This window comes from Peromyscus leucopus, chromosome 19, assembly GCF_004664715.2.
Source record: "Peromyscus leucopus breed LL Stock chromosome 19, UCI_PerLeu_2.1, whole genome shotgun sequence".
In the NCBI taxonomy this organism is placed as follows: Eukaryota; Metazoa; Chordata; class Mammalia; order Rodentia; family Cricetidae; genus Peromyscus; species Peromyscus leucopus.
Window position 1 is genome coordinate 3209556 of NC_051079.1, and position 25825 is coordinate 3235380.

The 25825-nt window shown below is 49.4% G+C and overlaps 1 protein-coding gene across 1 annotated transcript in view; it reads left to right on the forward strand.

The window, feature by feature from the left end:
• Lama3 (laminin subunit alpha 3) overlaps positions 1 to 25825 on the forward strand; it is a 226397-nt gene that overhangs the window by 123455 nt on the left and 77117 nt on the right. The window contains 8 exon segments of the mRNA XM_028876683.2: positions 982 to 1097; positions 2137 to 2348; positions 3243 to 3447; positions 14859 to 15003; positions 15615 to 15755; positions 18446 to 18607; positions 21936 to 22034; positions 23809 to 23892. Coding sequence (XP_028732516.1) covers positions 982 to 1097; positions 2137 to 2348; positions 3243 to 3447; positions 14859 to 15003; positions 15615 to 15755; positions 18446 to 18607; positions 21936 to 22034; positions 23809 to 23892 — 1164 coding nt within the window.

The following is a 25825-nucleotide window of genomic DNA, read 5'->3' on the forward strand; positions in this document are numbered from 1 at the left end:
TGCTGAGAGCTTCCTTCTTGAATCACAAGTAGGAAACAGGAGGCAGGGGTGGGAACTGTGCATACACACACTGGGCTCTCAAAGGCTGCCTCCAGTGCTGCCCACCCTCCGCGAGGCCACGCCTCCAGAGCTGCCCACCCTCCGCGAGGCCACGCCTCCAGTGCTGCCCACCCTCCGCGAGGCCACGCCTCCAGTGCTGCCCACCCTCCGCGAGGCCACACCTCCTGAACCTCCATCCATCCTCCACAAGGCCACACCTCCTGATCCTCCATCCATCCTCCACAAGGCCACACCTCCTGATCCTCCATCCATCCTCCACAAGGCCACACCTCCTGATCCTCCCCATCCATCCTCCACGAGGCCACACCTCCTGATCCTCCCCATCCATCCTCCACGAGGCCACACCTCCTGATCCTCCCCATCCATCCTCCACGAGGCCACACCTCCTGAATCTCCATTCAACCTCCATTAGTCCACACCTCCTGAACTTCCCCAGATAGTGCTGCCAGCTAGGGAGTGTTTAAATAGAGCTGCGCAGGACATTCTCATTTAAACCACAAGTAGTAAATAAACTTCAGAGGAAGGCCTACTTGGGTTCCCTGTTGGTTCTGCAACTTCAGTTTGCTCACCTTTAGAACTATAAAGCAATGCCCACTGGAAACCGGGGAGTCCCAGGCATTCGTCACAGGTTGCCCCGGCAACCCCAACAGGCTCCGCTAGGGATACAAGTCGACAGGGTACCTTGAACAACCACCACCAAGTGCCGCTATCCCTCGTTCCTTGGAGCAGGTGCTTCAAGGGCCCCCACTTGTACCCACTGTTTCCTAGCAACTGCATTGAGCCTTTACCCCGACCTCGGATTTCCTGCTGTGGTTCCTTCGAAATCCCATCTTACTGGCACTTGGATAAACAGGAAAGGATGTGGGGTCATTCTCTTCCTCCTTCACTGGCCTTAGTCATGGGTTGATGCCTTTCTTTTAGGTCCGGGTTCTAGTGGTACCCGCAGAGAATTATGACTACCAAATATTTCACAAAACATCAGTGGACAAGTCCTTTGAGTTTATCAGCAACTGTGGAGGGGACAGTTTTTATATTGAGTAAGTGTTATTATGTGGGAGGGCTCTGGTGTGCATGGGGCATGCTCTCATTCCCAGCCAAAGTGAGGTCTGGAGAGAGATTGGCCTGGAGTTGGCTTCTTCTCACCACCCAAGAGAGTCGTGAGGCTGGAGTCTCGGGAAGGTGATGTCATTCCTCTGTGCCCACCACTCTATGAGAGACCTCGCCATGTACCATCTGGGCAAGGTGGCCACACTCAGCCTTGAACTCAGCAGAGGTCTACCCTCAACTCACGATTAGGGACCAATTAGGAGAATCCCTTGCTCCTGGCTAATCCCCATTTACTGCTGTATGTCCTAAAAGATACCACACAGGGTGTCTCCCACCGACAGGGTCATAGCCCAGGCCCCACTCACCGCTATGATGGGGACTGTCCAGAGCTGTGCCCTCTGTACCCTGTCTTCTCATTCCTGAGTGCTAAGAGCATACCAGTCTCAATACATGCCCCGCTGTGGAACTCAGTGCTCCTTAGAAGCTTCCAGAAGGAGCCAGGAGCTCCAGAGACCCTGAAGACGGTCTCTTCTTGTATAGTGATAACAAAAGCTATGGCCCCAGAGCCAAACCACTGTGGATTTAAATGACATCTCATCCACTCCATACCTCTCATCCTCAGGAGCGTCACCCTACAGCTAAGGTACCTTATCTGTGAAATGACCCAATTGGCTGGATGGTTGTAAGGCTGAGATGTAGCTGACGGTTCTTAGCGCATCATCTAGCCTTCGTTATCTTTCCACAAGCTCTACCTCACATACCACACAGTTCATCCTGCAGCTGCTTCACCATGTTCCCACTGGCCATTCCTGTGATGCCTTCTCCTGGAGCAGATGTTGGGGACAGAGTGGCTGTCACTGGCTGAATCCACAGTGGGGTCATTTTCCACTTCTTCCCAGTGCTTGGCATCCCAAGCCCCGCCCCCCCCACACCCGCAGATGCTGCTGGGTAACTGGTGGGAAAGGGAAGTTGAGGATAAACACATAGCCCAGGTTACCACCAGGAGTTATTTTATTTTTGTTTTCACAGTCCTCAGGCAGCCTCCGGATTCTGTAAGAATTCTGCGAGGTCCCTGGTAGCCTTTTACCATAACGGTGCCCTGCCTTGTGAATGCCACCCTGCTGGGGCTGCCAGCCGTCACTGCAGTCCTGAGGGCGGGCAGTGCCCTTGCCAGCCCAACATCATCGGAAGGCAGTGCACCCGCTGTGCAGCAGGCCACTATGGATTCCCACACTGCAAGCGTAAGTGACGCTGCCAGGCTTCTGACGCCTTCTCTAGTCCCCAGAGGATGAAACCCATGCATGGCAGGACTCCTCAGATGACGTTGTTTTGGACACACACCTTGGGGCTTGTGATGAAGTCCTGATTCGAGAGACCTAGTCTGGGCCTAAAACTGCATTCCTAATAAATATCTGGGCTATCTCATGCCACACGTCTACGGACTATACTCTGAGTGGCAAGGCTCTGGGCTATAAATATAAATGTGAGAATATACTCATCACATGGACAGCTCAGGCCTCTCTCTCTCAAAAGTCCTTTCAGGTTGTGTGGCCCAATGAAAACTCAGTTTAGACAGGACATTCAAGGTCTCATGGGTATATTATCCACTAACTTAGAAACCCTCGTATTTTTACTTAAGAATCACCCGTGGCCTGATGCTCTGGCTCAGCCCATGCTGTAAGTGGTGTGAGAGCCACAGGTGTGCAGACAGAGCACCACAGGGGACCACTCTGTCTGAACAAACAAAGCAATGTCACTGCTGCATGATGTGCTGGCCGTGGGCCCTGGACCTGGGTGCTTTGCGAAGCTGCTTCAGAGTGTCTCAAACATTCACGGTTTGATGCCTTTTAGAGCCTTCTGTGGAACAGGAAGGAGGCCCTGTTAGAATGGGAGGCCAGCAGCCTGATAGGTTCGTGAGTACGGAACCTAGAGCCGGTTGGTCCGGCTGCTCCTCACTTGGGGGCCCCATACGGTTCTCCCCTGGGAGCCCTTGGTGACTGGCTCAGATCACCATGGACAGTAACACCCATACAGAAGGAAAAGGACACATGTCCCCAGACTCCTTGGAAACTCCTGGAAATCCCAGCGGTTTGTATAGTCCAACTCTTATACAGCGTCTCTTTATCCCTTGGCAGCTTGCAATTGTGGCAGACGCCTGTGTGAAGAGGTGACAGGGAAGTGTCTCTGCCCGCCCCGCACAGTCAGGCCCGAGTGTGAGGTCTGCGAGATGAATTCCTTCAACTTCCACCCCCTGGCTGGCTGCGAAGTCTGCAACTGCTCCAGGAAGGGCACCATGGAGGCGGCCATCTCTGAGTGTGACAGGGACAGTGGGCAGTGCAGGTGAGCTGTGGTACACTAGTGTGTCAGATCCTGTCACGGGACAGCCAGGTACATCTGTGCACATGCTGGTCATGGTCCCTCTTCATTTCCTACCTCCTCACTGTGAGGGCATCAGCCTGGGGCTTCCCAGTAGGAATGGATTTTGGTGGGTGAATTGGTTGGTCCGTCCTGATTAGGGGAGCCACACAGAGCCCCAGGTAAGAGGTTACCCATTCCCTCAAAGCCAGAAGCAGACTTGCTCCCCCACTTAGCCCAACATGTTGTCACAGTAGGATTGTGCTCTGTGTGTGTGTGTGTGTGTGTGTGTGTGTGTGTGTGTGTCATGATACCACTGTCTTGATGGTTTTGATTGTCAACTCCGAATAACGTAGAGTCATCTGGAAAGGGTCTCAACCTAGTCTAGACAGTCCCTTGTGACTCCCTTCCCATGAGATTCTAGACGGTGTCAAGCTGACACAGGTAACCATCACAGGCCTCCAAAGCAGGGTTTATTGGTCTCGGAGCACCAGGCTGGGTTGGCCATCTTCGGGAACTACTGTGGTCCTGCGCACAATAGCTGAGCAATGGTGGCTGTAGCAGTTATTTAGTTATTTGTTCCTGACGCTGTGTTAAAACGCCCGGACAGAAGTGAGTTAGAAGAGAAAGGGCTTCACAGCTCGGGAGTACAGTCCACTATGTGGGGGAGGCATGGCGGGAGGCTCCGGAAGTGGCCGATCCCATGCATGGGTAGCCAGGAAGCAGGGCTTCCAGAGCTCAGCCTGCTTTCTCCTTTTTATTCAGTGCTAGGGATTTCACTCTATGTAAGTTTGTAAGAAGGATGCCAGCCAGGCCGGCTTAACAGCCAGCAAATTCTAGGATGGCTCCATCTTAATTGCGTCGACAAAGACGTGTTTTCAGGTATCAGCCCATTGTTGGAACTGGGGTTACAACCAGAATGCATGCTCCCACCTTTGGTGGACACGGTTCAGCTCTCCATTCCAGCAGTGGTTCCCTTTCCAGGGAAGAGCCAACTCTTCCCCATGCCTTCAGCCGTTGTCTGGGGCCTGCCAGCTCCTTCGGGTAGGGAGACATTGCATGGAAGCTGAGAGAAAAACGAGTCACAGACCATCCTAGGACTCTGAAACCACAACCATGAATCCTGCCTGAGTCAGCTAGTCAGTCAGCGATCAGGCATGGGCCTCTCAGTGAAGCCCAGGCTTAATCATAGGAAGCAGAGGAACTGGGTGGCTGGAGAATTGATATTCAGACAGGGAGAAAAGCCGGAGAGCTCAGTCTAAAACCTGACCGTTAGCGCTTCCCAGTACTGCAGACACATGGGGAAAGAGGATCTGAAAAGCTTAAACCCAGTTCCACAGCAGGAGATGATAGCTGGGTCTGCCTCAGCACAGCATTTGAGGAAAATAACCTGAGGAATTTTAACACCCACTCCCAACAGTTATAATTTAACTGACTAGAAATTTCTTAACTTGGGAGCAAGGCCTGCCATATAATTCTGCCTGGAAAAGGGACCTTAATTGACGGGTGTCATGCTTAATTAAAATATGAAACTGCTCGCTTTGACAAATTGTCAAAGAGACTGCATAACCTGATGGGAACACATATCAGTATGTGATCAAATGGCCTTGTCCTGAAGGAGTCCTTAGCAGAGAGCATTAAAACATGGCAACCACCAGGCTGTGGTGGTGGTGGTGATGCACGCCTTTAATCCCAGCACTCGGGAGGCAGAGCCAGGCGCATCTCTGTGAGTTCGAGTCCAGCCTGGTCTACAAAGTGAGTTCCAGGAAAGGCGCAAAGCTACACAGAGAAACCCTGTCTTGAAAAAAACCAAAAAAAAAAAAAAAAAAAAAAAAAAAAAAGGAGAAGAAGAAGAAGAAGAAGAAGAAGAAGAAGAAGAAGAAGAAGAAAACATGGCAACCAAACAACTTTAGCAGTTTGCTATATGCTGTAAATTGCACAAAATCCAATATTTATACAGAAAAAAGCATTTAATTGCTTAAAATAATTATTTACAAAAATTTTCTTCATGAAATCTTTGTGTGTATTTGTATGTATGGTGTTTATATGTTTTCTGGTGAGTGTGTGTGTGTGTGTGTGTGTGTGTGTGTGTGTGTGTGCGCGCCATCTGTGTGGCCAAAACTCAACCCCAGGTGCCTTCTGTGGTCACTGTGCACATGAGTTTTGGAGATCCCATCTCTCACGGAACCTGAAGCTTAGCTATTTGGCTAGGCTGGCCAGCCAGTGTGTCCTGGGTCCGTCTGTCTCCACCCCATCCCCAGCACTGGGTTTACAGAACACACACTGCCCCACTTGGCTTCTGTGGGTGCTGGGGATCTGAACTCAGAATTTCTTGCTTATGTGGCAGGGACTTTGCACACTGAACTGTCTCCCCACTCTCAGAAAAGACTTTTGTGTACACACCGCTTCCCTATGCACGGGGAAATTTCTGGACGGTAGCAAGGACTGTGCCTAGTGACACCTAAAGCGTGAGTAAGAAAATGGCTTGGTGATACCTGGTGTTTGCCCCCAAAGGGAAAAACACAGCCTTTTGGGCCTGAGTTTGCAGCAGGTCGTCCTGCCTCAGCCCCTCGCTTCTGGGTGACCTGAAGCAAACGCCTGCTCTCCTTTGCCTTCATTGCTCTGTGAGACAGGGCTGCTCTGTCTCCAGAGACTTCAGACGACTGTGTACCGTGTGCAAACACGGTTAAGACAGTGCCTGGCCACACTCAGCACCCAGTGAAGGTTAGTCGTTAGCACTGGCCAGGGCCATGGCGGTCTGCCTCTCTCTTTCTGTGCTGTGTTTGCCCAGACCCTTCTGCACTTGGACACCTCTATCCCGAGTGTCTCTCAGATCCGCACTCCCCTCCTGCTCCTCCCTGCCTGTCCTCTCATCTTCTCCCGGATGCTCCGGCTGGCTCTACTTAGGACCATGTCTCCTGAAGTCCTGCGGCTCCCGTCTTCTCACATGTATAATGGAAATAATCTTAAAGATTTGATTTGTGTGTATATGCACAGGTCTGTGTCGGTGTGAGTATATGTACACACGTGTGTGCAGGTGCGCTCAGAGGTGAGAGGGGGTATTGGATCCCTTGGAGCTGGAGTTACAGGTATTTGTGAGCCACCTGACGTGGGTGTTAGGAACAGAACTACAATAATTATGACTGAACAGTAAATGCTCATAACCACCGAGCTGTCTCTCACAGCCCCCAATGAAATAATATTTTTTAAACTTTGTATTGATTCTTTGTGAATTTCACACCATGTACTCCAATCCCATTCACCTCCTTGTCTCTCCATATCTCCATAGCCACCCTCCACCTTTGCAGTGCCCCTCCAAAAGAAAACAAGCGCTCACCATGGTAGCTGTGGTGTGTCATGGTGTGTCACCCAGTCTACCTTTTGCCCAAACAGTTTTACTTGCAAATGTTCATTGCAATGAGTCATTGGTCTGGTTCGAGGCCTCCGGCTTCCGCTACACCATCAGTACTGTATGCTCACCGGGCCTGGAGTCAGATTTCCTGTTGTTGCCCTGTGTCCTGGAGACCCTGCAGCTTTGGTTCTGCAGGACCGGTCCCTTCACATGCTCTAGCGGTTCTTCGATGGGGTGGATGTTGGAGTGGGCCAACTCAAAGCCCCGGATCTGGGCCTGGCTGGTAGCTGAGTCGGTCAGCTCTCCCACTCTCCTACACCCCCACCACCGAGGCTAGTTTTCCTGTGCTGCCCAGGTGAGCAGTGGAACCAGCTCACCTGCTCTCACCCCTTTGGGGCCAGGTGAGGGGCGGGGCCAGCTCTCCAGTGCTCATGCCCTCTGGGCCATCTCTCCTGCACTCCAGCCACCAGGGCCAGCTCTCCTGTGCTGCCCAGGCGAGGGTGGGGCCCGCTCTGCACAGCCCTCAGACATTAACATGGCCCCAGGCAACAGTCCAGACTAGGGATGTTCCCATGACCTCTGGTGGTAACAGGGGCCACGGACATCGACCCAGACCCCTGATGCTGCAGGGCCATGGGCCAGCATGGGCCAGGACATCACCATGGCCGCGGGTGGCAGTGCAGACTGCTCACGTCAGCCTGTGCCTCACCCTAGCGCCTCTAGCTCCGCCCCCTTCATGGTACACAATTGTCCTGCTTCTCCCTCTCATCTCGACCACATACTTGCTCATCATAGTGGTGCCTGCCCACCCACGCCATGTGGAGGTGGGCGGGGCCTCTTGGGTGTCTTCTGCCCTGCCCACGCCATGTGGAGGTGGGCGGGGCCTCTTGGGTGTCTTCTGCCCTGCCCACGCCATGTGGAGGTGGGCGGGGCCTCTTGGGTGTCTTCTGCCCCGCCCACGCCATGTTGCGCCTCTAGTGTCTTCTGCCTGCCCACGCCATGTGGGGGTGGGCGGGGCCTCTTGGGTGTCTTCTGCCCTGCCCACGCCGTGTGGGGGTGGGCAGGCAAAATGCCATTTTAATGGTCTGTTAGTGAAAGCACCCTCTTAGCTGATCTCTGACTCCCAGTTAGTTCTACAGTCTGTCTGACCCCCATGGCTTGCCTTCCAAGCTTTTCAAGCATCTCACCTCTTAGATTTCAAATCATCTGCTTAATGATGATGGCCTCTTTCTTGTTTTTAAGATGCCAACATTTCAGACTTTAAAACTCAGTTTCCCTATACCAATCACATGTCAGTTTCTGGCAAGGGACAGACTATCCTGTCGGGTCTGTCCTTCCCTCTGGCTACCACCCTCTCTAAATCCCTGTCCCACTTCATGTTGGACCAGTAGTGGCAGTCTCCTGATTGGCTCTCCACCTGATTTATTTATTCACTCATTCAAGTAAACAAACAGCTATCCAGAGGAGTTTGGTTGGTACCATGACAACAGAGAAGAAAAGGAAACTTCCTTCCTGAAGTCTGTCTGAACATCTATTAAACTAGTCTAGAGTCAGGCCGACCTTACACATTTCTCTAGGGAGACTCTGGATCCCTAATTTAATAGGAATATGCTAATTCACAACTATATTGGGATTTTAACATCTGTTTCCTCCTGACTTCTCACTGATACATAATATTGTTAGTCCATAAAACTTGAGACAGTAAAATGAGTGCATGTTTCTGATTCTGTTGCCTTTTAGAATCTTTATTTAAATGTTTGCTCATACCTAAAGTGATATTTATATGATTATATTAAATGATATGATATGTGTACATTTATGCATACACCATGATGCTTCATCTCATAACACTGTATAATGACCAAGTCCCGGTCATTAGCCTAGACATCATATTAAGCATGGTGAGTATGTTCAGGTTTTTTCTCTTCTGGTTGCTTTGAGTAAAGCACCATTTTTCTTCTTGTATTCCTCTAGCGCTTTACCTGTTGACTGTGCTTTTCTCAGGCCTGCCTTCTCTCTGCCCTCCTCAGCCTCCAGTAACCACTATTCTGTATTCAACTCTGTGAGCGCTGTAATCTTAGATTCCATATGTGAGAAGAGCCTGCCGAATTTAATTGTATGAATGGCTTAATTCACCGGGCACAAGTCCCTCCGTCCATTGACTGTGCAAACGGTCCCATAGCTGGGTAGTATTCCACTCTGCACATCAGCCACATTTTCTCTTCCATTCATCCACTGATGGCCATGTAGCTTGATCTGGCTGTTGGGCAGTTGTAAATAGCACTTCACTGGAGGTGAGCACGGAGCTGTCTCTGTGACACACCACTGTCGTTTCCTCTGGACATGAACCTAACCGCGGTTTCTGGTGAACGCTCAGACTGGTTTTCACAGTGACTGTATTGTTTGCTGTGCATCCATATTTGGTTCCAGTGCTCAGGCTTTATCTATGCTTCGTTTGGGGTACAGTGTTTCTATCCTGTTTATGTTCTAACGAGGAAACCTATACTAATTCATCATGGCAGCTTGGCCTGTGAGTGCCAGCCGTGTTGTGGGGGGATTCTTTGGTGACATGAGACTCCACACAGAGTCACTTCCATCATACCATCCTTCATCAAAACCTCCCTCAGCTCCCATTGTCTCAAGTACCAAGGCTGTAGTAGTCTGTCTTACACCTGCTCCAACTACCCTCCCTTCTCTCTGAGTTTCCACCATTCTGTAAGCTTTGTATACATTCACTTCTCCAGCCAAGAAAGGCCTCTGTCCCTCTTCTGGTGCCTTCAGATTCTACATGCCCTTCAAGGATTTTGTGTCGCAAACTGAAAGCTCACAGAAAGAACGAGACCACAAGTCACAGAGATAGTCCCGCCATTGTTTTTAACACAAGCCAGCTTAGTGTTTAGTCATCCTATCTCTCACACTATTACTTAATTTCTTACATCTCCATGTCTTCAGTGAGACTGCTGATGTCAGGACTGGCTCGTTCAGCCTCCCCCTAACCCCACACCAAGTCCCCCACAAGTCCCTTGACACAGAGATGTGAAATGTGGAAGCCGCCAACGATTCTCAAATGGGGGAATGGGTGACATGGTAGCCTCTGGGCTGTAGGTTGGAACTGGAGTTTGGTGTGACCATCACGTGAAGGGAACTGCAGTATTTAATAACAAAAAGACAGTGTTCTCTCCAGAGCATCTGGACCAGGTTTCCTATGAGATGCTTGCAGGCACCCACACAGGCACACGGGCAGATATTATTACATAATGTTGGGCCCCGAGCCCAGTTCTCAGAGATGACTTCATAGACCGGCATCCCTAGAGCTGCCCCGTTGTTCCTCCAGGTGGCCCCAGCCGGTGCAGCACGGTGCAGTCCTCTTGCCTCTGCAGCAGAGGCCACACTTGGGTAGCAAAGAGTCTCCTTGGAGAAATGTGCGAGGTCAGGCTGACGGGGGGTGGGGGTTGCTTTAGAAATTCCTCTGCCAGATCTTGGAGCGGATGTTTCTTTTTTCTTCCTGGTTGTCATGACACCACCCATCCTCCTTTGGTTACTTGATGTTCACAGGATTCAGAAGCTCGCGATCCAAACACTGCATTACTCTGGAGTATAGATCCCATATTCTTCAGGTTCTGCTTAGCCCTGACTTGTCACCCCCATCTGGACTAGGAACAGTTCCCAGGCCACGGCTCCCTATTTGGGGTTTTCTTCTCCATTCTTGTGCTCTCGGCTGCCTTGTGCCTTGTGAGCTCAGGGCCAGGGCAGTGTGACAGAAATGGTCCCCATCATCCTCTCCATGTCATCAGCTCACAAGCGTCCTGAAATCAACAGAGAGAGAGAGAGAGAGAGAGAGAGAGAGAGAGAGAGAGAGAGAGCGCTTTAGCTTCCCTTCACTTCCCTTCTGTCTTGTCCCAGCCAGCCCCTCCCTAGCTGTAACAGACACCCACACCTCCCTTTCCCAACAAACCGAGACTCTAACAGCTGTGTCTCCAGCAGCACGCCCTCTCCTTCCAGGTCCTGGCCTAGGACCTCGTTGGAAGTGGAGCGTGAGTGTCCCTGCAGTATCTGAGACTGTTGTTTGAATGTGAGGTGTCCCCTGCAGGCTCACATGTTGGCACACGTGTTTGGGAAGAAGTGGGTTGATGGAGGTAGGCCTTGAGCTTGATAGTCCAACCCCACTTTCTCGAGGCTTCCAGAGTGAGGATGCAATCTGACCAGCCAGCCTTCTGTTCCTGCCTCTGTGACTCTGTGCCTGAAACCATGTCTTCCACGATGGAATGGTTCCCTTGTCACTGTAAGCCAGAGTAAATTCTTTGTCTCTTCAGCTGCTTTTGTGACGGTGTGTATCATAGCAACGGGAAAAGAAGCTGTGATGACCATCAAGAGGATGCGATTCAATCCAATGTACTTGGGAGTGGTTTATAGATGCTGCAAGTACCCACACAGGTGCAGGTTCTGCTGCATGATGCTTGGCCATGCTCACTGCTTCCTTGTTTAGAAATACTCAACTACTCTGACCTGAGACCGAAGGCATTCACTGTACAGTTTGGCACCGACATTCAGTTAATGCAGCCTTGGGACAGAGCCCTACATGTTTGCCGAAAAAAACATCCTGGACCTTGGGACAATGTATTATTTCATGACAGCAGCACTGTCCCACAGTGTCCTTTTCTTCATCACCATGCCAAGAGAGGAACGACCCACCACGTCTAAGGCAGGTCCTCTCCAAAGCCCTCCCACTGGTCTGAGAGTTCTCGTTCTGAGCTTCCATGTTTGAATGATATGGTTGGAATCTGAAATGACCCCATAGCTCCATGTTTTGAGCTCTTGCTCAGCTAGGGGAACCTCTAGGACCTGGGGTATAGGGAGGGACTATGAAGGGTGTACTCAGCCCCTGGTCCATGGCTTGCTCTCTGCTTCCTGCCTGCAGCAATGTGAACAGCGCCTCCGCCTCTGTAAACAGACTCTTCTGTCTGCCAGCAACTCCCAAATATCCAGCAGCTCCTTCCCAAATGATTGACTCAAAGGCTTAATATTACTTATAAATGCTTGACAGGTAGCTCAGGCTTATTACTGACTAGCTCTTACACTAAATTAACCCATAATTCTTATCTATGTTATCCACGTGGCTTTCTCAGTGTGACGTACTTGTCTTGCTTCCTCTGCATCTGGCTGGTGACTCCTGACTCCGCCCTTCCTCTTCCCAGCATTCTTAGTTTGGTCACCCTGTGTATACTTCCTGCCTGGCTACTAGCCAACCAGTGTTTTATTAACCGAATTGAGTGACAGCTCTTTACAGTGCACAGGAGGCTACCCCACAGCATCCTCCATGCACCATGCTTCTCTGCCAGGCCAGGGTGAACCCCACGGAAACCATGAGTCGAACAGGAATTTACTCCCATAAGTCAAGTCTGTTGGGTGTCTTGGACACAGTTATACAAAGGTACCTGCTACATGGAGTTTCCTATTCTGTGCATCTCTGGACCTCCATGGTTTTATATTCCACACTTGATGCCTCTTCAGAAACAGATCAAATTTTGAAAACAAGCTTTAGATATTTTTCCCTTGGGTATCTGATTGAATTTAGTTTGAATTTCATAAGAATAGATTGGGTGTTACTAACCCATGGTCCAGAAGCCTTCTGATATTGGAAGCCAGTTGTGTGTGTGTGTATGTATGTATGTGTGTGTAAGGTGTGTATATGTAGGGTGTGTGTAGGTTATGTGTGTAGGTAGTGTGTATAAGGGTGTGTGTGTATAATGTGTGTGTATAGGTTGTGTGTATGTGTGTGTATAGGGTATGTGTATATAGGGTGTGTGTATGTGTAGGTTGTGTGGGTTTTGTGTGTGTGTGTGTGTGTGTGTGTGTGTGTGTGTGTATGTGTGTGTAAGAGTAAGATAGTCCAGAGATTATCCAGCTTCCCTGGCATATCCCTGCCCCCCTTTAAAATTTCTGATCCCCTGCACTGGAGTGATAGTTCCCAGCAGAACATTTATGAATTCCGCCTGTGTGCTTCTGGATGTACTCACACTTCACATCTAGATGACCAAGGTGTAGTTTTAAGGACAGTGTCAGCACTATCGGGCAATGAGGATGTGAGCTGGCTGGGACTGAAGAGCTGACCTGACATGGGTTTGTTGGCAGGCCTTCCTGGAGATGCTGACGTCATCTCTGCATGTATGCTGGGTGCATACGGGCTCTGTGCGCCGGGGTTGAGCAGGAATCGTCACAAAGACACATCAGTGTGTGCAAGGCACCGTTCTGAGGGTCTCACATGTAGTCTCTTACTTAAAGGAACAATCCATTTGTACAGATGTGGAAAACCTGGTTGTAAAAAGGATGACGTTTCCCAGAGCCCCCTGCACAGTGAGCTGTAGCACAGGACTGGCACCTAAAGCTGCTGCCTCCAGGTTCTCACTGTAACAAAAATCCTTTCTGTGGTCACAAGCAGGTACTGGATTAAAAAGCAGCTGATCTCACTTAGGTATGGGACCAGGGACTGAGCACACAGCCCCCTCCCTTCCCCTGCCCCCACATGGTGAGCCCCTCAGGGTTCTTGCCCCTCTGACCCACCTTTCCTTGTTCATCCCATGCATCAGCTGCTGAATGACAAACCAGTGTCCATGGGCTCAGGCGCTCACGGTCCGTCTCTCCTGGACTTGCCCCAGGTGGCTCCTCTCGCCATCTGCTTCCTTTGGCCACTTCCTGCCCACATGCTCCTACTCACTGATTCCTTTTTTCCTTGACTTCACGGGGTCTGGAGTCCATCCTCTCACTGAGCTGGAAACCTGGTACTCTCCATCTTCTCTTCTTCCCTGTCTTGTGGAAGATGTAAGTCCCAGAATCCCCACTCAAAATACCGTTAGAAACCATCCTCCTCCCCACCCTAAATCCCCTTTCTGAAGCTAGCTCCTGACCGGGCAGCCTTCTGTCGGAACTCTCTTCCTCAGCTCCACCCTGTGCACAGTCTGGCCACATCCTCTCCTCCTCAGGCACCTCTTCATCATGCGGCGCGCAGCTTAGGAGTAGCCTCGAAGGAGGTGCAGCCCTGGAGTTTGTATGCACTGTTGCAGAGCAGTAAACGTGCAGTTCGTAAGATAATCCGTCATACCTGAGGCCTGAGTTAGCACCTCAGCCAGCTGCCTTTGGTGCACAGTCCCTAACCCCTGCGCTGTGGTGAGCAGGACGGGCCAGCCCTTCTGCCGCACAGTGGAGCTCTCACCTAACCTGACAGACCTGAGGTTGGACATTCTCCACGTGGGATTCCGCTCCAGTGACACCAAATGTACTTTCTGAACACCCTCGGTGGTGTCCCTACTGTGTGCCCTCTGCTCAAAACACCGGCACTACGGCATTTAACGTCAGCCCAGGTGTGACCTGCCCCAGGGAAACTGGGAACTATTCTGGGCTGGACCCCATGTGTACTGTTCCCATTTCTACTTGCCGGCGTTCGGGGAGCGGTGTTATACATCTTTGCACCTCCAGCCCTCAGCAGGGATCCTGATCCAGGGGTCGCAGGCCATCTGTGGTAATGTCTTCACCTACTATCTGTGGGTGGTCTGTTCTAGACCATAGTGTGCCCCTCTCTGTGGGTGGTCTGTTCTAGACCATAGTGTGCCCCTCTCTGTGGGTGGTCTGTTCTAGACCAGCGTGTCTCTGTGTGTATGTTCTAGATCACAGTGTGCCCCTCTCTGTGGGTGGTCTGTTCTAGATCGTAGCGTGCCCCTCTGTGGGTGGTCTTTTCTAGACCACAGCATGCCCCTCTCTGTGAGTGGTCTGTTCTAGACCATAACGTGTCCCTCTCTATGGGTGGTCTTTTCTAGACTGTAGCGTGCCCCTCTCTGTGGGTGGTCTGTTCTAGACCATAGCCTGCCCCTCTCTGTGGGTGGTCTGTTCTAGATCACAGTGTGCCCCTCTCTGTGGTATCAGCAGCCACACTCAGCACCGTGTCTGTGTAGCTGCTCTCCTGCAGCGGCTGCTCTCTCTCAAGGCAGGGAGGCCTTTCAGGACCTGCATAGAGCAATGATGTGGGTTTGTTTCCTTTATTCCTGGGCAGGTGTAAGCCAAGAATCGCAGGGCAGCGGTGCGACAGATGTGCTCCCGGCTTCCACCAGTTCCCTGAGTGTGTTCCCTGCAGTTGTAACAGAGATGGGACTGAGCCCCAAGTGTGTGACCCAGGGACTGGGGCTTGCATGTGCAAGGTAAGGCAGGTCATGTGACACCTGGGAGTTCCTCAAGGGAACTGAGCCATGATGATTTCTGTAACGTGTGTAGATTTTGTACTTATCATCTCCCTTTATACGCATAATTGAAGGAAAGACTTTTCTCATCTTTTAGAAAGACTGCAGCCCCCCCCCCCCATGATAATCTGTTGCTAAGAATAAATCCTTTTACTGGGCAGTGGTGGCACACGCCTTTAATCCCAGGAGTAGGGAGGCATAGCAGGCGGATCTCTTGTGAGTTCCAGGCCAGCCTGGGCTACAGAGTGAGCTCCAGGACAGCCAAAGATACACAGAGAAACCCTGTATAGAAAAAAAATCAAAATAAAAAAGAATAAATCAAGAAAGGCAACATGAACTGTTTTCTAAAGAGATTGGTATCTTCTTTGTAATTTGTTCTTGGATGAGGACCCAGGTTGTCTTCCCTGCCGCAGGTCCCACGAGGCTGTGGTGGGATCACATCTGAGCAGATGTTCCAGGTGGTGGAAGCTGGACCAGCTGCCCCTCCTGCTGTCCCCCACACGGGGCTGTCTGTGCCTCCCGACGCTAGAGAGTGTCTTACAGGACTCATCCTTCACCCTTTGCTTCAACAGGAGAACGTAGAAGGCCCAGAATGCCACGTGTGCCGCCGAGGATCGTTCTACTTACACCCTGCCAATCCAAAGGGTTGCACCGCATGCTTCTGTTCTGGAGTGAATACTGACTGTCAAAGTTCACATAAGCGAAGAGCTAAGGTGTGTGAGGGTTAGGTTTGGGTTCTCGGTCAGTGTTCCTGACTGAGATACAAGGGAATGGGCACGAGCTGCGGTGTGTCTTGTGTACTGATGATTCACGTCGCCAGCCTTGCCCTCACGCTCGCTGGCCTCAGCACTGTCTCCAGAGATGCCATCATGATTGTGTTCCAGATCATTCAGGTTTTGATCCAGTGTCACATGCTCAGAGTGCTTTCTGTCCCCACTCCCTTCGAAACAGATAATCCTGGTCATTGTCTGTATTGTGGCCCTTGACTTCCCTACAGCATTTAGCACTTTGTAACATATTATGCCTTTAACTTATTGTCTTCCCTTCATCAGTAGAATGTTAACTCCTTGACATATACCAGGGCCTAGGACGGAATTTGGGACATAAAAATACCCAGAAATGCCATTCGATGAATAGATTTTGTTGTATTGCAGGGTGGTATCGAGACAGACATCTGTGCAGGCAAATCTCCAGGGTCAGAAGGTCCCCAAGCACACTAACTTCTGTCACCACGAAGTTAGGACATGCCACTTCCTTGAGCCCTCCAAAAATATCACTTACTGTCTTCACATCGCTCCCATATGCAGACATGATTGATTAAATCATTAGCTATTGGTAATTAACATAACTGGTAATTGACTTATGGGAAGGTTAAGGATGGCCTGAAAGTTTTGCCTCCCTACACACTGCTGGTCTTCCTCTCTCCAGCTCCCATCCTGAGGCTAACTAGGAGGCCCAATAATCCGGATCTCACAAGCAAACAGGGTGTGTTTGCATGTGCCTAGGTTCATGTGTATGTGCGGGTGTGCTTGGACATGTCTGCACACGCCAGTTGCTCATGTTAGATGCCAGCCGTTATCCTGGTTCACCATGCATGCTGAGGTGGGCTCTCTCTGACACCGGAGCTTGCCAGTTCTGCTGCTCTAGCCAGCCAGCTGGCTCTGGGACTGTCATGTCTCTGCCTCCTGAGGGTTGGGACTGCAGGTGAGCTGCCCCGCTGGCCCAGCGTTTACATGGGTTCTGGGGATTCAAATTCTGGTCCTTGTGCGTGTGTGACACACACTTTAGTCTCTGTGCTATCCCTCCAGCCCCACAAAATATTTTATGATGGTAATATCACATTCTTCATTCTCTTCTCATGTTCTTCCTCTTTTAATTTCTTTCTCAAATGTTTACCACATCTTAAATGTGCCTACTTTGCGATGTGTGTGTGTGTGTGTGTGTATGCACGCTGAAGCCGGAGGTCAATGTCAAGTGTCTTCCTCCATGGCTCTCCATCACTGAACCTGGGTCCTGCCCTGGCTACACTGGCTGGCATCCCCCTGCCTTTGTTTACCAAGCACTGAGACTCAGGTGCTTTTTTCTGTGGGTTCTTGGTGATCAACTCGGGTTCTCATGATGGCGAGACGAGTGCTTTCCAACTGAGCCATCTCCGCAGCCCTGTCTACTTCTAGGATTGACTTTACAAAACTAAGATTGTTGTCACCCTCATTAGTCCGTGAACCAGCGGCACTATGCATACTGTTTTTGTGTGATACCGTTTTATATTGCCTCCTGCTTCCCGGGTGGAGGGCAGGCTGGTAAGTGGAAGAAAAATGAGTTTGTAAATCTGTCCATTCTTTGTTTTTTCCTCCCCTCTAAATGGAGCTGACTTCCTTGGGGACAAAGGAAATATTTTATTTTAGCTACTTAATTTTTTTTAAAAAAATTTTAATGTTGTCAAAAACCTTTTAAAAATCTAAGTTAATTCTTTGACAGTTTCATACTTGTATAGACTAAATTCTGATTATTTCCTCCCCTCTTATCTCCCCCCCACCAGCCCCTGCTCTTTCCTGTTCCTCTCCCAGATCAATGACCCTTGGTTTGGTTTTGTTACCCATTTAGTTACCAGGGTCATCTGTGTGATCATTGACTTGTAATTCCCCATTGGAGCTTGATGGAGTCACCAGTGGTTTCACAACTAAAGGCAATGGCCCTCCCCTCCCCCCATTCATGAATCTATTCCTAAGAAATAGTTCATCTGTGATGAGGAAGGTCCCCTGAATTCCTCCTATATCCTTCTTTATGTGGGTCTCATCTTTTAAAGATTTATTTATTATTTATGTATATGTGCATGTACCTGCATGTATGTGTGTGTACCATATGAGTGCAGGTGCCTTCAGAGGCCAGAAAGGGCATCTGATACCGGAAACTGGAGTTCCTGATGGTGCTAAGCCACCCAGAGTGGGTGCTAGGAGCCAAACCTGGGTCCTCTGCAAGAATAGCAATGCTCTTAACCCCTGAGCCATCTCTCCAGCCTTGGATTTCACCTTTTAAAGATGCCCACAGCCAAGTTATTATTCATACACTTATCTTTTGATTATTTGAACATCCAGTAAATAACTACTTCATGTTAAGAACCAAGGTATGTGCTGACATACAAAGACAAAGCCCACATCCATGTGGTCACATGTCCTCTGGGTCAGAAGGGAGCAGAGTTAGGTGGCAGCCCTGTCATGCCCAGGGAGGGCCGACTCAAGGAGAGGTGAATGGAGCTGGGGGTGACTCAGTGGTAAACTCCACACTAGACCAGTTTAATATTCAGCATTAAAAAAATATACATAAAGGTAAGTTTTGAAGCTCGGTGGTCATTGTGTGAGTCCTTCAGGGTTGAAGACGTAGCCACCACTCTGCTGTGCTCTAGCTTGTAGACATGGCGGGCTGGCGTCTGGAGACAGAGGATGGAATTGCTGTCCCTGTGTCCTTCAACCCGGGCAGCAACAGCGTGGTTGCAGATCTGCAGGAACTGCCGTCTTCAGTCCGCAGTGCATCCTGGGTGTCACCTCCATCCTACCTAGGTGACAAGGTAACGATGTTCTGATGTTCTTCTGAGCCCTCTGTGGTCTCAGCTATCGCTGCATAATTATCATTTCCTAGAGGTCTGGGAGGAAGCATCTGGAAGTTCAGGTAATTAATGTTGAGCAAGTTAGGCAATAATGAAGATGTCCTGCCTCCTGTCACACGGAGGACCGCAAAAGCATCTCACGTGTGTGTGTCCCACTTACACGAGTTCCCAGAAAAGGAAGGCCTGCATGGTGTTCTTCTTGATTTGTGCTTCCTGCCAAGGAATTCTCCTCTGGGAAATATAAAACCATTTAAATAATAGCTGTTGTAAATGAGCCAGGTGCTTTTAAACCCTCTGCTGAGAATGCTTTGTTTTAAAGCAGAAAGGCTCCTTGTCAGAAGAACAAAAGCTGAAAAGTGACTCACAGGGTTATTAAAAGAAGCACAGGACCCACAGCAGTTAGACTCTCACAAGCAGGATCAAGTGTACTTAATGGCACGCTCCCCCAGGATCTTACAAGTGAGCCACATACATGAGCATGGCAGAGCCTGGCCAGGTATGAGTACAGTTCGCGTCCTGTGTAGAAAGACTATCAGGTAGCGTAGGCTTCAAGGTAGTCATAATGGAAGATGTTAAAAGAGTGGATTTCAGAGGGCCCAGCTCATGAGTTGTCATAATTTTATATTGTGCATGGCTTGAATAAATATCAGAGTGTTTATGGATGTTCAATTATGTAGGCAAAATTGATGAAATTATCAGTCTTTGAGGAATTAACTCACTGTCTGTGAGTTAACTCAGTGGTTGTTAACTCATCCTTGGCTCCAGATCTTCAATTCTGGATGAAGAATTATGAACTTTGACATTTTCATGTGCAAAGAATTACTTCTTCCACGTGACCTACTTCTCCATCATCCACTCACCCTCCTCTCCTCTCCATGGTTAGCCCATGTGTTGGTCATGTGACCCCCTCCTCCATCACCCGCTAACCCTCCTCTCCTCTCCATGGTTAGCCCATGTGTTGGTCATGTGACCCCCCCTCACTAACCCTCCTCTCCTCTCCATGGTTAGCCCATGTGTTGGTCATGTGACCCCCTCCTCCCTCACCCGCTAACCCTCCTCTCCTCTCCATGGTTAGCCCATGTGTTGGTCATGTGACCCCCTCCTCCATCAACCTCCTCTCCTCTCCATGGTTAGCCCATGTGTTGGTCACGTGACCCCCTCCTCCACTCAACCTCCTCTCCTCTCCATGGTTAGCCCATGTTGGTCAGTGACCCCCCTCCACCCCTCCTCTCCTCTCCATGGTTAGCCCATGTGTTGGTCATGTGACCCCCTCCTCCATCACCTGCTAACCCTCCTCTCCTCTCCATGGTTAGCCCACGTGTTGGTCATCTGTTACTATGCAGCAGCTAAAGGTAACAAGTAATTGTTCATTGTGGACTGGGGATCCAGGAGTCAGTGGTGCAGAGTTTCCTCTGGGGCTGTGGTCAAGATGTTAGCCAGGGCTAGTCACTTCAGAACTAGAAGATCCACTTACTGAGGCCACTGCCATGGTTGCTAGCAGGTTTCTGTCCCTTCTCCATCTGGCGGAGGCTTCAGAGCCTCATCCCATGAGACCTTCCTGGACTACCTGAGGAGCATCGTGACAAGGTGGCAGGTATCTACAAAGTAGCTGAGGAAGAGGAATGCGATGGTGAGAATTAATGAAAGAACTCTAGACAGAAGTGATAATCTTATAACTCCACTCTGGAAAAGGTGAAGTCTCACATCTGCTTTATTCTGCTCATGAACTTGTTAAAATGAGTCAGTGAGTTGAGCTCACATGCAAGGAGAGGGCAATGGCACTTCCCTCGTGTGTCAGTTACTTTTCTGTTACTGCAATCAAACACCATGACCAAGAGCAACATCTACAAGAGTTTATTTTGGCGGAGGCAGGGAAGCAGGTGGTTAGAGCAGGAAGCTGAGAGATTATACCTCCAACCACCCAGAGAAAGCGGAGAGTGGGCTGTAAAGGGGCAAGGGTATGAACTCTCAAAGCCCACCCCAGTGATAGAATTTCTGCGGCCAAGCTACACTGGAGTGGGGGGCTGTTCTAGCTATGACCTTACACTACACCTCGTAAAAGTTCCACAACCTCCCCAAACAGCTGGGCCACAGTAGAGAACCAAGTGTCCAGATACCTGAGCCTATGGGGACATTGCTAATTCCAGCCACTCTAGGAAGGATTATCAGAATTCATGCATGCATTTTAAAATAGCCTGGCCTATTGAAAACACAGTGCTTAAAGTCAATTAGACGAGACCAGGTATCTCTTGGAAATGCTCTGGGAAGCTTGATCAGGTTGCAGGTCCTAGGAGAAGCCTCTGTGGCCCAGGGCCCCAGAGACACTTCCCGCTCTCCCTGGAACAGCGGCGTTTTGTTCTCAGCTGAGATGATGTCACTGGTGACACTCTTGTCACTCCTCATTCCTAGATGACTTTAAGATGGGAGGGACCAGGAGGAGAGGTGAACTAGTTGACAGAAAGTTATGACTGTTCACTGCACGTTGCCACCACGGTCACACTGTGCGGGCCCAGGCTGTGTCTCTGAGGGAGCCAGTGATCATGGCTTCTCTCTCCAGCAAACAGGGAATGGTCACCATCTGCTGTCAAGGGATTTTTTTTTGAACATTTATTTTTAGGGGTTTGTTTTGCAACTGATAATCCCATTTCTTCTATTTCAATAATGGATTTCTTTGGATTAAGCAAACTTTTTATTCAGTCATCATGAGAGGGAGAAAACAAATCTTATCTGTTGCAGTATGGTTGTTATTTTTCTTTTTAATAAAAGTACACAGTTCTATTGGTGAAATTATTAAGGCCACTCCATGTAGTTAAAAGTTAAACTCCATGTAGTTTATTTAGTAGCGTAACTTACAAATGAAGGGATAGGTAGGTTGCAGGGTCTGGGAAAGACACAGCGCAGTCCAGTGGTGTTCTCTGGAGAACTCTGCTCAGTCTACCTCCAGTGTCCATGGTCCAGGACCAAGAGAGCCGGCGCATCCGGATCTCGGTCTTCAGGGTCCTCTCTCAGCCCCACCTTGTAGGTGTGACAGTTACCGAAGCCTCAATGGGGGTTGGAACTTCCGGATCAAAGCTGGAATGGCTACCCACTACACATTCCCACTTATAAAAAGCACGTCAATGGTTTTCAGGAATCTAAAAATGACATAAAGTAGGAGATGAAGGCAGCATTCTTAGCCCTACCCGCTAGAGTGCCTTTGCCGATGGGCCCGTGTTCGTCTTTCCAGACATCCTGGTTAATGTCAGCCTGGTCATTTTCAGTGCTGTGGAGACTGTCCGTTCAATTTCAGGTTTCCTCCTATGGCGGCTACCTCACCTACCAAGCCAAGTCCTTCGGCTTACCTGGCGACATGGTTCTTCTGGAAAAGCAGCCAGATGTGCAGCTCACTGTAGGTATTAGGGTGTGGGCCGAGCAGGGGGAAGCAGTGCTCGTAAGTGTGGCTGTGCAGAGTGTTGATTGATTTGTGATTTGAAGCCCCTGACACAGAAGGTTAGAATGCACGGCACTCTTGCCCAAGGGTGCCTGTTTCCCCTTCCAGTGCAGCTGATTTCATCTTCGAAACGCCTCGTGCTTTATTGTGGTTCAGTCTTTCAACTTAGTCTCAAAAATGATTTTGAGTTCATTCTTCATGGCACCCTGCAATACGGACAAAATCCCTGGAATATGGGTTAGGGAGCCCTAGCCTGACTCTAACTCTGTTCTTGCTTAATTTGGAAGGAGGCTGCTGGAGATGTAATCCAGGGCCTCACGCTTGCTGTGCAGGCACTCTGCCGCTGGGCGCCATCCCCACCTCCATTTCTGCCTTAGATGCTATGGTGGGTGCGGGCAGCTCCAGCTTCCCGGAAGGTTTCTTTGCACCGTGCAGTGTAAATGGGGACCAGCAAGCCTTACACGCATCCTCACAGCAAAGGACCCCGTATGCTTGGTAGATCTTTGTGTTCAAGCACTGCCGAGCCACATTTGGCTTTGACCAGTAAACAAATGTATTGAATTGTTCTGGTAAGAACTCAAAGGAACCTTAGAAGGCATGGTGAAAATTAAACAACAAAGGTTTTAGAGTTCCATAAGGACACGTATTACTCGATGGAAGCACTGTCCCAGCAGGGCTGTGTTTCAGCTTCTGTTCTGCAGCGCATCTCACAGGTGAAGCTGCTGCTGTGTATAATGTCTGCTGCAGAGGACTTAATTGTACATGCTCTTGGAATGCACTGGAGACAAAGATCAAAATCCCCCTTGATTTTACCTTCAGACATGGAAATCATTTAGGCTCACAAAATTTTTTCTTTGTTGCTTTATTTAAACCACTGTAATTAAGAGCCTTGGGGGCATGTTTCTTAGATTAAGGTGTGGAGCGATCTGTGATCCTCGATAATGCTCTGCCCTCATGAATGGACTGCCTCCAGGTTTGGAGCCAACACAGAACAGCTGGGCTGTGGTGTGAGACTCGGGGTGGGGCTGCTATGCAGGACATGCCCATGCAGTCCTGTGAAAGCCCCCAAGAGGCCCTGAATGGGATGGGGCAGAGGCTGAGAGTAGGTGGCCTGATCCCACAGGCGGGGCCGGAGCCCTGGGCCCATGCCTTCATCCACGAACTCTTTCTCTTCTCTGAGCACACCAGCTGCAAAGCTAGGCTGTTAACCCTCCCTCCATCCCCGCCCTCTCCAGCAGTCTAGAAGCATGGTCCTATCGGCAGCCATGGAGTGCACTTCCCACATTTGCTACAAAGAATGATTAAAATGAATACTTTTGTCCATTTTTAAAAATACTTTATTTAATGTGTGTGGGTGTTGCGTGTGCATGTCTGTCTGTGCACAAGAGAGAGCAGCAGATCCCCTGGGACTGGATAATAGATGGTTGTGAATCTCCAAGGGGATACTAGGAATTGAACTTAGGTCCTCTGAAAGAGCAACCAGTGCTCCAAACCACTGAGCTATCTCTCTAGCTCTTATTCTTTCTTCATTTTTTAAAATCACTTTTGGTCAAGGTAGTTTTCATATGTGGAAACGTACCATATGAGCTGCTATTCACCTGTGTCTGGGTCACTAACCCAGTCAGTTCTGAACTGTTTAGGGCCAGGTGTTTTTATAATGTAGACACACATAGAAATCTGTTCTAAGCATCCCAACCCAGGCACTAATGCATTCCTGCTTCCCCTTAAACAGGGTCAGCACATGTCCATCATCCATAAGGAATCCAGTGACCCACGGCCAGACAGGTTGCATCATGGGAGAGTGCAAATGGTTGAGGTGAGACAAGTCCCCGAAGAGGTCTCTGATGGGTCTTTTGATCTGTGTTTAGTTCTTTTAGTCAAGATTTTCACTTTAAGAATATTTTAAGAATACAGATTGCATTTGTACAGAGAGAGAGAGAGAGAGAGAGAGAGAGAGAGAGAGAGAGAGAGAGAGATCATACATACACACACACACACACACACATACACACACACACACACACACACACACACATACACACAGAGGGTGGGGGTGATATGGCTTAAAAAAACAAACAAAAAATAAAAAAACAAACAGGGACCAGTCAGGTAGCTACATGGGTAAAGAACTTGATCCCAACCCTGACAACCTGAGTTTGATCCCTGGGGCTTACATGGTAGAAGGAGGAAACTGACTCCCAAAATTTGTCCTCTGATCTACATACAAACATCATGATACGCGCGCGCACGCACATAATCTAGAACATAATATACCATTGAGTGTTTGATGCTTACATGTTTTTGCTTATATACTCTTTTATAGATATCTCCCCTGTCTGTGTGTGTGTGTGTGTGTGTGTGTGTGTACACATGCATGTGTGTGCAGGCCAGAGGACAACTTCAGCTGTAGTTCCTTAGCTGCTGTTTCTCCTTTCTCTAAGACAAGCTTTCTCTTGGTGTGAAACTTGCCAGGTAGGCTGGCCATCAATCTGGGGGGATGCTCCCATCTCTATCTTACCCACTGAGCATCTCTCATGCCCAGAACGACCAGAGAGCTCATGTTCTTTAATGTTAAGAGAGATGGTTCCACAGTTAAGAGCATTGCTGTTTTTGTAGAGGGCCAGAGTTTGGTTCCCAACACTAAGACTGGGTGGCTCACAGCCTCCTGAAACTCCTGCTGTAGGGGATTCAGTGCCTCCTCTGCTCTCCAGAGAGAGAGAGAGTCATGCACATGCAGACTGCCACATACACATAATTAAACCAACGTACAAGAGGCAAGATGTAATGATAATGGTTATCTACAAATCAGGAAGAGAGCCTCCCCAGGAGCCCATGCAGCCGGCACTCAGATCTTCCAGGACCATGACAACAACATCATGGTATAAGCCAGCTACTACCTGGCACTTTGTTATGACCAAAGCACAAAATCCCCACTACATAATCTAGACTACAGTACACCGCAGGGGTCTGATGCTTACATGCTTTTGTTTGTATCCTCTTTTGGAGGCAGATGCAAGCTTGGAGGAGCTCAAGTGTACCATCGTATGTAATGGAGATTTCAGAAAGAGAAGAGAAAATATTCGAGGCAGGAATCACTTACCAAACATGATAAGAGTCACTAATATCTCATTGCCAAACCCCCAAGTCTAGCTAGGATAGAAGGAAGAGGTCCACACAAACATATTGTAATGCACATGCAGAAAGACAAAGAGAGAACTGACTACCATAGCCCGATCCATCACATGCAAGTGGCCTCACTAACAGAACGAGGTGGTCGAAGGTGGTGGATGAGCTATTCAAACACCGAAGGAGGGCTGGAGAGATGGCGCAGCAGGTAGAGGCATCGGCCAGCACGCCTAAGGACCTAGGTTCGAGACCAGGAATCCACGTAGTGGGAGGAGAGGCGGGCTCCTGCCAGCTGTCCCTCTGAGCTCCACATGTGTCCTGACATAGGTGTGCGCTCATACACATACACCACAGAAAGTGGAAAAAAGTACAAAGCAGAAGAAACAAACAATTAACGTGAACAATTAAGAAACAAAGAATTCATGTGCAAGAAAGTTAGTGCACTGATCTGAGCTACGAGCAGAAAATTCATTACTAAATAACTTCTTGGTAAGAAGTACCCAGTCACAGAAACATACAGGATGTAAGTCCACTGATATGTGGTCCCTAACACAGTCCACCTCTTAGAAAGTAGGGTGTGTGTTTCCATGGGTGGAGGGGTCTGCCTAGAGTTTCTGTTTCCA